General features: G+C 37.4%; 1 protein-coding gene across 3 annotated transcripts in view; it reads right to left on the minus strand.

Moving 5' to 3' along the window:
* RPS6KA3 (ribosomal protein S6 kinase A3) overlaps nt 1–14476 on the minus strand; it is a 76208-nt gene that overhangs the window by 54773 nt on the left and 6959 nt on the right. For 2 of the 3 annotated variants that reach the window (XM_061453243.1, XM_061453245.1), the window contains exon 2: nt 9215–9271. In XM_061453243.1, the coding sequence (XP_061309227.1) occupies nt 9215–9244 (30 nt within the window). In that variant the 5' untranslated portion in view covers nt 9245–9271. Of the gene's footprint in view, nt 1–9214; nt 9272–14476 lie in introns of those variants that run through there. The other variant, XM_061453242.1, reaches the window with a different exon arrangement.

The raw sequence follows: 14476 nt of genomic DNA on the forward strand, positions 1-14476 counted from the left end.
CAAGTGCAAGGTCCTACACCTGTGTCAGAGCAATCCCAGGCACAGCTACAGGCTGGGCAGAGAAGAGATTCAGAGCAGCCCTGTGGAGAAGGACTTGGGGGTGTTGGTCGATGAGAAAATAAAAACGAGCCGGCTTCAGTGTGCGCTTGCAGCCCAGAAAGCCAACCGCATCCTGGGCTGCATCAAGAGGAGTGTGACCAGCAGGTCCAAGGAGGTGATCCTGCCCCTCTACTCTGCTCTTGTGAGACCTCACCTGGAGTACTGTGTGCAGTTCTGGTGTCCTCAACATAAAAAGAACATGGAACTGTTGGAACAAGTCCAGAGAAGGGCCACGAGGATGATCAGGGGACTGGAGCACCTGCCATATGAAGACAGGCTGAGGAAGCTGGGGCTGTTCAGCCTGGAGAAGAGAAGGCTGCGTGCAGACCTCATAGCGGCCTTCCAGTATCTGAAGGGGGTCTACACGGATGCTGGAGAGGGACTCTTCACTAGGGACTGTAGTGATAGGACAACGGTAATCAGTTCAAACTTAAACAGGGGAGTTTAGACTGGATATAAGGAAGAAATTATTTCTTGTTAGGGTGGTGAGGCACTGAAATGGGTTGCCCAGGGAAGTTGTGAATGCTCTATCCCTGGCAGAGTTCAAGGCTAGGTTGGACAGAGCCTTGGGTGGCATGGTTTTGTGGGAGGTGTCCCTGCCCACAGCAGGGGGGTTGGAACTAGATGATCTTAAGGTCCTTTCCAACCGTAATTATTCTGTGATTCTATGATTCTATAAATGCAGAGAAAAAATAAACCTCCAGATACATCCCCCTGAAACATCTCAAGAATTGCAGTTTAACAGCAATACAGTTGTTTACACTTTGAAGACTTAACCCAAATTTAAATAAATAAATGATAGACCATTTAAGCTCTCTTGCTTACTTTGTCAACAGCATATATGAGTGCACTAAAAACAGAGTGAGCAGCAATCTCCGAGTCACTAAATTAAACTCTATGGTAGCAAGGACAGCTAAAAGCAGAAGTAGAGGCTAAGTGGTAAGACCTACACTAACTACAATGTTGTTTAAAGGTGAAAAGATGCTGTGGGTAAATAACCGTTTTCTTCCCCTGTGGCTGTAAGGTTATATGAGCGTATTCTGCTGCAGATACGCTCTATCTGGTAAGGGTGACAGGAATAAAACATTTCAACTGCAACATTCATACAGTTACTGACTACTGCTCTCCAAAACCTTTTATGTGACCTCCTAGCAAAATACAAAGCACAGTGCTCAGGGGTCAGTGGGGTTATTGCACAACAATAGTTCTCCTATGACTAGCATGGGTCCGCAGCAGGTGGAAGAAATTTCTTATGTTCTGGGAGAATAGAGGTGGCATGGTTCCCAAAGAGCACTACCAGCCAATCAGAAACATTAAGATATATGCTACATAATTCATTTTGAGAATCTCTGAGAAGAGAGCTTGCCCTTTTAAATATTCCTTCGTATGAGGAAGAGACAGGTTAGAGGGCAGCAGTCCCCAACAGGGAAATCTGTGATAACAAGAACAAATTGCTCCAGCAAATTGTTCCCCTTACCTTGAAGTCTTTGAAAAGGATTTGTATTGTACATGTTTATCACACACCACAACTGTCTCTGTAACAAAAGGAATTTGATATGCCTGCCAGTGACAGTTCTTAGTTGCAGAACTCCACTTGCACAATCCACTTCCCCTCTAGTACAAAAAATACATATATCAATGCTCTGAAGTTACAAAAATGAAGAGAAAGTGTCATCAGATTTGCTGTGCAGACATTCGAAGAGAATGGAGCTTACAGCCTCCACCGTGAGAACTGAAAGATGCTGGAGGAACTCTCAAGGCAGTACAGGATATGTGGGAATCCATAGGTTTTATTGAATAAACTGTGCACGCCACAGTGGGTTGCACACTTTTACACATGCTTAAAAAAAGTTGAAGCATTTCATCTGATTCCATAATTTTCCAATACCCTCAGGCCAAGAAGTGTAATAATGCAAATTAAGCCTGTTGGCTGCTAGGCAAGCAAGGCTCTATAGTACAGATTGCCTTCAATTATCTGGAAAACACAAAAATGGAGTACACAGAAGGACTGAAAAGCACTCATTTGATGAAGTTCAACAGCTGAGGAAGAGGGCTACTTTTTTGAGTTTTCAGAAGCTGCATAATAAACTTCTCTTCATAATAAATGTTTGTATAGCCAAAGCAGCAATACTCTATTAATGAGGGGGTGTGGCAGCTTCCATCTGTTAGTTTACAGGCTTTTCAGGGCTCCCATCTGTTTTCATGTAACAAGAAAGCAGCTTGACTTCAAATGTTGCTTATACTCTCAAATTACTCAATTTTCTGACCAAGATCCAGGAGGAACACTGCACCTAAAACACTAAGTACAAAATAAGCCACTCAAAATCCATTAGAAGACATCAGTAAAAGGAGTTTTGCTATAACCCTTCCTAAACACCTGATCACATCCTGGGGGAAAAAAAATAAAAAATATTCCAGAGGTTGCCTTCTTTATATGGGTTTGGTATCTAACAGATAATTTATCAGACTAAAAACTTTGCACTGGTCACAATGACTCTGTAACTTCTTATGAGAAGACCACTAAGTCTGTTCTTACACAGTAAGATGCATGCACTTCACTGTTTCTAGCAAAATTCACCCACAGCGCAGCACAGCACAGTCCTTTGGAAGACAATGAACTTTCAATTTCATTATATTAGAGGGGGAAAAAGGTATACTGCCTTTAATAACAGAAAATCCAGGCACTGAGAAGGGAATAAGCAGATTCAAGTTCTACAGATGTAAATGAGAAATTTACTTGTTCAAGAATCAAGTTATTGGAATGTAAAATACAATGAAATACATGCATATGTATATTTAAGTATATTTAATAGGATACATTAAAAAGAATGTAAGAATTATGGACCTTCAAATCTGAGTTTAGTATTTGTATTGTTTCCTTCACTCCACTACACAGTGGACACCGACTCATCATATGGCCAGGTTATCACCTAGCTTTAACAGAAACTACAACTTACTATACAGCAAGGAACATAGTGGTATACCCAATTACGTAGTATTTTGGTTTCAAACAATTGCATTGCTATGGCTTTAAAGAAATCCTTCTCAGTCTGATTTGCATATAAACAGACACTAATTACACATTCAAGAATGTGTAAGTCATGCGAAAGAATAAGTTGGCTGCATACATCATGACATTAAATCGTCACCATTTTACTTCTGATAAGCTATACATACAGCTGTCTCAGGTAAAATTAAGGATCAGTCTGTAAAAAATGTGAAATCCCAGTCTATGGATATTTGTGAACCCAAACATTTCTGTAATATTAAAGAAATTCTAGCTATGCTCTACCACAGGAGCTAAGAATTTAAATCCAAAAACTGACAGAAATATGCAAACAGAGAATTGAAATGTATACAAATGTATATAAAGGCTATACCAGCAAAAGGAAGACATATCAAAAGAATCATCAGGAATGTTGATTGTCATGTTAATATGCATGATTATTCCTGTAACTGGAAACTATTACTGAGCACCCCAACAGCAATATCCAACAAGAGTTTGGAGCAGTCCTGAAACAGTGCTTCAACCTGCCAAAACGCAAACAAAGTTTTTGAAACTAAGAGTTCACACCAGTACAATGATATAATACTAAAATTGAGATGAAACTGAAAATGAGTCTCTCAAATTTTAAGTATTTGTCAGTTTAATATCTCTTTTTCTGAATTACTTCATTTTAACATTCTTACCTGTTATTTTCATGGATGGTGACAAAACAAACGAGATTACCCCAGATTATTCTGAGTTTAGTATTATTGCCTGAGTAATGGGAGGATGCTCTCCCTGCCCTTATCTTGACACCTCTGTGCCCAATCTCCAGGCTGACCAATGTTTTAGGGATTCATGATAAATTGTACAGTATACATGCATAATATAATATAGACTCTCAACATTATTACTACTGACTGATCAAGTTCAGTGCTTCCACAAAGAGACTATATTGCCCACATGCTTCAAATTGGTTTTTAATGTATCTTAAAGACTTCTCCAAGATCACACTTTTCTTATAAGCTCTTCTATTAAAACACTGATTGGCGGGACAAAGATCATAATTTTCATCTCTCCTGACTGCAAACAGTTGCTTTATTTGAATTCTACTAGAGAAAAATAAATGCAATAATATATTTTTAACTACTAACTTTTCTTTGCAAGCATTTCTTACACTACACCTTTTGACTAGCCTCTGACTACAATCTTGGGTGATCTTACATAATTTTAGTAAGAGAATGACAGTTTTTCATCATCCAGATCATATTTTAATATACTGCTTTTTGCTTTAGTTCTATTTAATTCTACGTATGCTTTAATTCTGCTTATTTAAAAGTAGGGTTTTGTTTAAAGTTTTACCAAAGCACACAAGAAGTGCAACAATATCATGCAACTACCTCCACTGGAGAGAGGGTTTACTTTTACATCACAGTTGTTTGAGCTTGAAACACTCCTGCCTGTACTAAAAAAAGTAATCTTCAGTCTTGCAGGTTACCAAAAATAAATATGCCCAAGTTTTTTCTGCAACTGACAAAGTATTACTGAAAACAACTTTTCACAAACTCCTGGAACCTAATACTTTTGTTTAATACTTATGCTTAAGCTAGTAAAGTGCAATGGTAATACACCTGATGTAGTAAGCGTCTTAACAGCTAAACTGAATCCAGATAACAGAGTGTAACAAGAACACAGCACACACTGTGCTCTTCACATACATACAAAATGGGAAGTTATTTCTGGACTAGCTGTAGTTTCCGGTTAACTTTATGTAGTAGTAAAGCATGCACCATGATTGTGAGAGCTTAAAACAATTTTCTCAGTTGATTTACTCAATTTCTATGGACATAGAGATATAGAAAGCAATGGCAGACAGCACAAGACTGAGAAAGGTAGCAAAGGCTTTAAATAGCTTCCCCTCTTTCAGTAATGTTCACTTAAACTTTCACATTACGTCTACCTTCAGCCAGTTGTTTACTTGTTATTACATTTATTTCATGCTATACTCAGATCATTTACGAGATACATGAAGTCATAAAAAAACATAAAGTCAGATAGCAATAAAACTAGAATACTGAATGCTACCTTTTTTTAAGAGGAGCAAAACTTTGAAGCATACAGGATCTTGGACACATCAGAAAGGGGTATGTACCATAATAGCTCCTGCTTTACTTAATAAAAACTACTGAATTTGAACCAAAGGTATACAACTCAGACTCTCCTGTCAATTAACTTTATTTTTGACCAAAAGAACAGGGATGTAATAAAATGAAATATATCTTTTGATACACAGACTACTATAGTGAGTTCCTATGTAGACAGGACTATGTCAAGCTTCAATATTTATTTCAAATTTCTTAACTGATTTGCATTATCCACATATACAATACTACAGAAGGATGTAGTATTTAAAGTTTTCACCTTTTTCTACCTCCACAGAACAATGGCAACTCTCTACCCTACACTTGCATACCTTACACGCCTACCAAAATATTTTGTCTTCTTACCCAATGTGATACCACATGCTAGGCCTGTTCACTCTGCTGTCCTCAGTTACAGCTGAGAAATTTCCTAAATCAGTGACCACGTAGTGCTCTAATTCCCCTTAAGTTCAAAGTCAAACAGAAGAACTTAAGTGAGTTTCAGTGGTAATTTAAAATTCGTCTTTATCTTGCACCAAGATAGATATAAAACACTGAAAGAATATCACATCCCAGATGAAGTTCATGCAGATAAGGAGGAAGTTCTTTATTGTAAGGGTGGTGAGGCATTGGAATGGGTTGCCCAAGGAAGTTGTGAATGCTCTATCCCTGGAAGTGTTCCAGGCCAGGTTGGACAGAGCCTCAGGTGACATGGTTTAGTGTGAGGCACCCCTACCCATAGCGGGGGGGGAGGTTGGGGGGGGGTTGGAACTAGATGATATTAAGGTCCTTTCCAAACTTAACTATTCTATGATTCTATGAAGTAGTATTTTATTAGGCAACAGACATCAAAGGCAAGCTTTCAGGTGTAACTGACTGAGGAGCTATAGTAACTTTGTTTAAAAAAAAATTTATCACTATTAGCAACCTTTTACTCAGTACAACCTAGAAATAAATGCAAAGTAAGTTCCGTTCCCAAAATACTGGTCTAAGGCATTAAAAAGCTAAAACAATCTTAACCAAGTAGAAGAAAATAAGGTGAAGAAAAGCTCGTAACAGGGAAATCACTCACCAGTTATTGTCACGGGCAAAACAGTCTTAACTTGGGGAAAAATTCATTTAATTTATTGTCAATTAAAAATAGAATATGATAGTGAGAAACAACAACAAACTAAACCAAACTTTCTCTCCACCCTCCCCTTCTCCTTCATATGCTATTCTTCTACCTCCTCCCACCCCAGCATTACAGATAGGCTGGGGAATGGGCAGTGAAGTCAGTTTGTAACACTGCTGTTTCTTCCTCACAGCTTCCCCTGCTCCAGCGTGGGTCTGCCTCGCAAGCTACAGTTCTTCAAGAACTGCTCCAGCATAGGCCCTTCCACAGAATTCAGTTCTTCAGGAGCAGAGTACTCCAGCATGAACATCCACGGGCCACAGCTCCACACAAGTATTTTTCTTTTCTTACTCTTTAACACTGCACTACTTTAGAGTCATTTGTCAGCACTTGCTTTGTTTATTCATACTGTGTTAAGGTACCAGAGCACCAGGAGGAACCAAAAGTAGTTATGTAGTGCAGGCTTTTCATCTCCTAATTTTCCTATCAGCTCAAGTGCTACATCTGTTATTGGTATTTTTGAAGACAAGCACAGAAAAGGTAACTCCGCCAAGGAGGTCATTGATTGCTTCTTCCAAGTGACAGGACAAGAGGTAATGGCCTCAAGCTGTGCCAGGGGAGGTTTAGACTGGATATTAGGAAAATCTTCACATAGAGGGTGATCAAGTATTGGAACAAGCTGCCCAGGGAAGTGGTGAAATAACTGTCCCTGTGTTTAAAAACTGTGTAGATTAGGCCTTTATTGACATGGTTTACTGGTGGTCTTGCCAGTCCTGGGGGAACAGGTGGACTTGATAATCTTAAAGGTATTTTCCAACCTGGTTGATTCAATGTTTTTCTAAACTGGCTCTGTCCCCAACTTCAGCAGAAACTGCAATTGTGTTTCAGTTATATCCATGTTACATATATGTAAACAGCTTTGACCATCTAATCACAAGCTGAAGTTTGCACAATATGCAATACCAGCATAGAATCTGGAATTCCAACCAAATATGGAATTCCAAAAATTCTATTTTATTGGTAAGGCCATTTATCACTAGTCTTACCAGTCAACTAGCATTCTGACGCAAAACTACAGGTAAACACTGAAGCTGCCTCCACATCTGAGAAAAAGTCACTGGCATAGCAGTAAGAATCCTGAACTCCCTGGTATCTTCACATTATGAAATTTGTAAACTGCAAGTTTGACATGAAGATAAGGAACTTGAAGAAATTATCGATGGACTTTCCTGTGATCTTCTCTTTAGCAGCAACCACTATTTTCAAGAAGCCTAGGTTAAGAATTCCCTTGATTAATGCCTCTCAATAACAGCAGCAATGGAAACTACAGTTTCAGAGTCCTTCCTCACCTTTGACTTACCCCTGAAAGACTACTGAAAGCTGAAAGCAGAAGGAATATGAAGTATAAGCTTTTAGAGTGGAAATGTTACGTGAAGAAAGAAAAAAGGGATACTCATTTTTTTGTGTTTATTTGCTAGGTCAAGGTCAAAATGACCACTGTACTCCTATGTGTGCTTCACAGTGCATTAGTTGAGAGGTCTCCAATGCTCACTGTCCAGGTCTGATTTACAGCAAACACAGATCTATATTAGTAGTTCAGCCTCTCCTTTTGGCTACTGCATCACTATGAAAATTTCACAAAGCATGTTTCAGCATTTAGCATCTTATCTCAGGCTTGGGACAGGTCTGAGGTCACCATTAAAGTTGATACTTAGAGCTATCACCTTGAGTTATCCCCATGCAAACACTTCTGAAGTCCTCGGCTGCTTCAGGTCTGAACCAATGAACAGAAGGTCTCTTCCACTCTGATTTAGCTAAATTATCATCACAAGAGAAAGCTGGAGTGCACATCAACAGGACTTAAGAAACCCCTGGGCCTCCATGGACTAGCTTTGCTATTCTTGAATGCACTCTGAAGTGACATATCTAAACTTTTCAACCAGAAGCCCAGGAAGAGGACTTAAACCTCTACCTTAGCATTTTTAGTTCTATAGAGAAAGGGAATAGAAAGAACCTTCCAGGATAATGAAGATTTATTATGCAAATAATCTAGTTTTACATAGATCAATAAGGAAAATATGAAATGACTAATGCTAACAATTAAAGGGCACAGACAGATACTGCCAAGAAATCTTACAACAGTATGGAAAAACAAAGGTGATAGCTACTGTTACATCTTGCACATCAAAACAGAAACAGAAAAGCTAAGGTGTACGCTGACATGCTGCAAGAATCATATTTCAAACAATAAGTACACATGCATCTGCAATGGAATCTGTGTGGAATTTAACCACGAGAGAATCATTTGTTGTGACACGACCACAACGGAAACCTTAACTATTAATAAAGCATACTCTGGAACTCATAGATGTAAAATATTTTCACCTATGCAGTAATAAAACTACCAGAAGCCAGTGGAAGTGCTTTGCTCACTGTCACTAGGAAAAGTGGACAGTAAAAAAAGGTTTGCTAAAAGGAGCTCAACCTTCCTTTGTATTCAGAAATGCTTTAACTAGCCACATCTTACTATGAAATAATCTCACTCACCAACTCCATTACAAGTTCCACCACATTCAGCTTTGTGCTTTCCATCAGAAATAATATTACAAAATATTGTAATAAAAATATTACGGAGAGCTTATGTCATACAAAAATACTAGGGAAAGCATAAAAAATTCATCAGAACAAACAGTAGGATATTGAACCAGGCAAGAGAGTGAGAAAGAATCTCCCTCAAAACTAACAGAATCCTAAATTGCACCTCACATCTAGTAAACCTAAACAACAAATATTAGTGGCAAAAGGCCTGTAAATTAATACCAGTGTGCTACAACACTGTGCTATGTATCTTACTAACAACCACCTTTTACTCACAGTTTGTGGGTTGATATCATCTTCTCCCATTGGCTCATCCACAATTTGCTGTCCGTTCTGTAAAAACCAGACACAGCAAGTTACTAGAAATGAATCCAAGTACAGAAATAAATGTATCAGATATGTGCTTTCACAGCGTGCTACTGCACATGATCAAGTGTTCTCTTTGCCATGTTCTATAAAAAAGTAATTGAATGTAAACACATACTGCTGGCATGCAGTGCCAGTCTTGCTTTGATCCTCACGTATTATCAAACTACATAAAGTCATAGTAAGAATATACAAAACAATCCGGCATTTGAGATGCTACTACACAGCTAGACATTATTTTCCACTACTATAACTTCTGCAAAAGAGTTAAACCTGATGAAGGCTGAACAGCAAAAAGCCACAACAAAGAACAAATAAACAAGTTCTTTCTATGAGCAAGAGCTTATGTAGCAAGTCAGCCCTTACTCTACCATGACTACTTCAAGAAAATTAATAACTATGGTATAGCCTTATAAAAACTTTGAATGCAATACTAATTTTACTAACCATCGTTTACTACTTTCTGTATCTTTCTAAGACGCATTCTAACAAGCCATGCAGAGTAGCCTTTTAAATCTGAAATTTGCCATAAAGATTTAAAAAAAATCTTAAATATCCTGTTGGTCAACAAATGCTTTCTTTTCTTTGTCAGTGATATTATACTTCAACAACCTTTAAGTGACAGTTTTCCCAGAAAGACTTAGAGAACAACCTTGCTTACACAACAAGCATGAATATTACCAAGTTGTAAGGAAAAATATCTATTTCCTAAGTTATAGTACAGGGTATCACCTTAGTCATCTCCTAAAGCTTGACATGAATTCAATATGATTTTAAAAACAAATAAGAAACTATTAAAAATCCTAATATTTTCCATTAACACTGGTAGCAGAACTTAAATTCATTTGTGCATTTTTTCCCCTACTGAACACAAAGCCTAATTTATCTATTTTTCAGAGCTTAATTTACTTAAAACAAAGTTGCATGCATGTATGGATAGATATTTTCTAGATATTAGAAAGTGAATAAAAGCTGCTCAGAGACTTTAGCTTCATTCTATACCTCCCTTCCCACAGTTCAGCTTTTCAGCAGACTTCTTGTGTGGAACTTTCCTAGCATCTTTCTGTAACAACTTCTGAGTAATACAGTCTCCCAGCTTGCACATGGATGAAGGTCAATCTTTTATATGAAGTGACAGATTAAATCCTAATCACTATGAATCCTAATTTTCAAATATTGCAAGCACAGTGAATGTTTCATCTCAGATGATTACCAGCTCTCTACCAAGTTTTCTCCTAAGCAATTTTCTTGCTAAAAGATGCAGCTGGATAAAGCTAAATTATCCAGTGCAAAGTTCTGGCATATGGCAGCACTGCCATTTTCTCATCTTAACTGGCTTCAGGAAGATACTAGAGACATTTAGTGTAACCCTAGCCTACCCTAGCAGTCATCTTTCCATGGCAGACAACTAGTAAAGAATCAGCCGCGCATCTTATAGTTAACTACAGAGATGAATATAATCTTTATAAGTGGTCTCTGTTAAGGGCAGTCAGTACAACCTTCTAAGAGTAATTTAATATGATGATACTCCAAAAAGCCTAAATTCCCCTCACTGTAGCATCTTTTACTTGTAGTATATTGTCAACGAATATTGTACTATCCTTCCTTAAAATACATAGAAAGTTGAAAATACCAAATAGAAGACCATAAAAATACCAGCTTAGCTAAGTAACAGAAATGAGTGGCTTTAATAAAGCCTGTTTACAAGAAAGCATATTGTGTATACATGTACCGGTACCATCAAGGCCACAAGTCACATACTTTCCCTTTAATCTATGGCATATATTTAAATAATGTTAACGTTTGTATTTTAGCTACACATCTCAATATTCTGCTCATGCTACAAGACAGCTTCCAAAGTATCTCGTCAATAGGAAAATATGAGAAGAAAAACAGCAGAACAAGACAATTAACTTTAGCTGGAAAGGAGGAGTCTATAATGTCCTAACTACTAATGATGGCTAAACTCTGGGGCCTAAAATAGGGCAATTTGTGTATCAAAGCCATGTGCTCTAAACTGACTCCACATGCAGATTTTCAGAAACAGCGATTCCTGCTACAGCAGACATTCTGCTGAATAATAACATACATTAACTGCAGGTTAAATAAGAATTTACTACACAATAAGCTTTAAGATTCCACATTTACTATTTTAAGGCAATTGAAACATAGTTGAAAGTGGAACACACTATCAGAAACTTGAAACAAGCCTCTCTGAAACAACGTGAGACCAACCTCTGTTTTTAAAAAGGTTCTTAATCTTCTACCTCATTGACTTTTTCCACATTCCACCAGTTAACCAGGGGAAAGAAAACAAAAACAAACCTAAGAACAAACATAAAAACCTCTTGCAACACAAATGAACTGGTTTGTACAATCTCGTTTTCTTGCATTGCTTTCAGGTAATTTTCAGTTGAATTCAAGCAACGAATTCCAAACAATTATTGGAGCTAGGAACAAACAAGCAATCAGCATGTACTCCATGCAGTCATGTCTGAGGCAGATCACTGGATTAGCAAGATCTTTTTAAATAAGTCTACCCAAGCAAAGATTATGCTAAAGGAATCACTGGATGGCAGAACCAGTTTTTCTCAGAACAGTCTAAGCCATGTAAGGTAAAGAAGAATATGCATGTATGATTTATGGTTTGATGGTATATGATACCATTAGATGCAGCTGTGTAATCAGAAAGATTACAAAGTGTACTGTTTTTCTTATGAATTAAAATGTAAAGCCAAAAGGTTCCTATATTGGTAGTGGCAATATTAAAACCACTGTGGAGCAAAGAAGTCAGCAGCATGCTTAAGAGGCAAGCAAATGAAATAAGCTTCATTTTGCTAGGTGTAGGCTCCCACTAGTATTTAACTAGATCCAAGGGCATGTCTCAATGACATAACAGACTGGAAATAAATAGTCTGATGAATAGAGAATAACAGAAGGTTAAGTATATTTTTCTCATGGTCTAATTCAAAAGACAGACTCTAGACCCTGATTATTCTTCAGCTGCACTCCTCCCATAGTGGGACACTAAGCAAGCAAATGGACCAAAGAGCTGGTATTTGCAGCACTCTGGCTCCAAGAGTAGAACATATTTCAGAAGACAGCATGAGAGAACTATAAGAAAAATAACAGAAAAGGCCCACAGAACATTTCTGCTTGCACCTAAGCACATCAGCAATCAATTTACATCCTGAAAAGATGACGCATATGCTTTACAAAGGTAATCTAACAAAATGTTTGTCTAGGCCATTTAAGTTCTACTTCCTATTCTGTTTTCCAGTGGAAATAGTTAAGTTAGTTACAGGTTTGACTCTGAAAAGCTTTTAAACCTGTTGCCACATTTCACTAAATTGGTAGAAATGAATACTTAAATACAGCTGTGTTCTGGCAGTTTTCTTGAAGACACATGGACAGGAACACAAACTGATCCGACAGGTTTCCTAAGTATGTATAAAACAGACAAGTATCAGGGAATCTGCATCAGGCAAGTGGTACACGAGTGTTCCCTGTATGAACTCTCAGAACTTCTGACACAAAAGAAAATCAACTACAAAACAAGGAATAAACCATCAGTATTTCTAGCAATCAAAAATTACAGGTTTAAGCCCACTGAACTCTCAAGATATAATCAAGTACTCGATTTTCCTGGCAAAAAGACAGTTTAAAGAAGATGGTGATGGGGTTTGAGCGTGTTTTTGTGGGGATTTTTTGCGGGTTGGTGGGGTTTTTTTTGTGTGTGCGAGGATTTTTTTTTGTGGGTTTTCTGTTGTGTTTTTTTGTTTGGTTTTTTTTTTTTTTTACTTTTTTTTTAATATTTCAGATTATTTCACTTTTTAACCAGTAATGCATGGTCATTAATTACTGCACTGAAAGGGACCAAAAGGTAGCAAGTAGTGCTGTATGTTAAGGTATTGGTATTAAGAAAATATAACCACAGTAAATCAATCCTTTGTAAGAAAGAAGTACATCAGAAATGTAGCCCACATCCCACTCACAATCAATTAACCACTTTTTGTGAAGCAGGGAATATCCTGTACTCTACACTGTATATTGATTGAGAGTCTTCATGTCACTTATAAATTTTTTTTTTTAAATTATGGTTCCAACATTTACTGCAAGAGATCCAATTCATCTCAGCAGTCTGGTAAAATTGTACTATCCTGGGCACCTGCACAACAAAACAAATGCTATTTCTGCCTATCCTTTTGATTAACACTGGACTCACCTGGGTAATACTGTATGAAAAACACAATCATCCTTAAGACCAATTTGAACTTACCAATTTGGTGCAGAATATCTTATTTTAATAGTAATGCCAGGTATCCATCATTCCCATCACACAGGTTTATTACAGATATCTAGACCATATTAATTGAAGTATTAAATTGACAAATCATGTTTCCTGTAGTACTATTTTCCCCCTATTTCTCCTGTTAGTTTCATCAATAATATTACAAATAGTATACAACTGAAGTTTTTAGATTTAGTTTAGCATCCCCACTCTCACATTCTGTTTGCAAATCAAAGTTCTGCTAACTTGGACTTGATCTTGCTGAATGTTACATTCTTTCCTACAGTTTAATGGATTTTTTTTCTGAAGGACTTAAGTTTATCCCCAAAGCTTCTTCAATGTTAGACACCACCTAATGTCTTCTTGCACCCCAAAACATCTCTGCTTTGTGTTTAGACTACTGCTAGACTATTTTGGGATATTTAAGTAGCCTCTCTGCTAAAAAAATATTTCAAAACACACATGAACTCTCAGTATTATTATTTAGTCACTAAAACTCTGGCCACATATACATCTGAGCACTTAACACTGTTGTTTTCAAGGGACTCTCAACTGACAAAGCTCAAGAACCATGCGATCTTTGAACTCAGTAAAGCTGTAACAATGCTTCTAACTTATTTCATACCAGCAAAGAATACAGTATTCCTACCAAAACATTAGTAACAAATCTGCTGTTAGCAACACAAGGTGCTGCATGGAACTACATTCAATAAAAGTCTTTCAAACTGTACATGCTATTCTAAGCCACGGCAAGCTACCCTGAGAAAAATTCTGTAGGTCCACAGAAAAACAGTTGAAAATAGACTGAGAAAACCTTGAGGGATCATCCAATCTATCTCAGTGCACCAAGGCATTCCTGCAATACTGCTCATAAAGACATT

This window comes from Pezoporus flaviventris, unplaced genomic scaffold (genome assembly GCF_033815535.1).
Source record: "Pezoporus flaviventris isolate CSIRO_AGI_PZ_B2104156 unplaced genomic scaffold, CSIRO_AGI_Pfla_v1 ptg000015l, whole genome shotgun sequence".
NCBI lineage: Eukaryota > Metazoa > Chordata > Aves > Psittaciformes > Psittacidae > Pezoporus > Pezoporus flaviventris.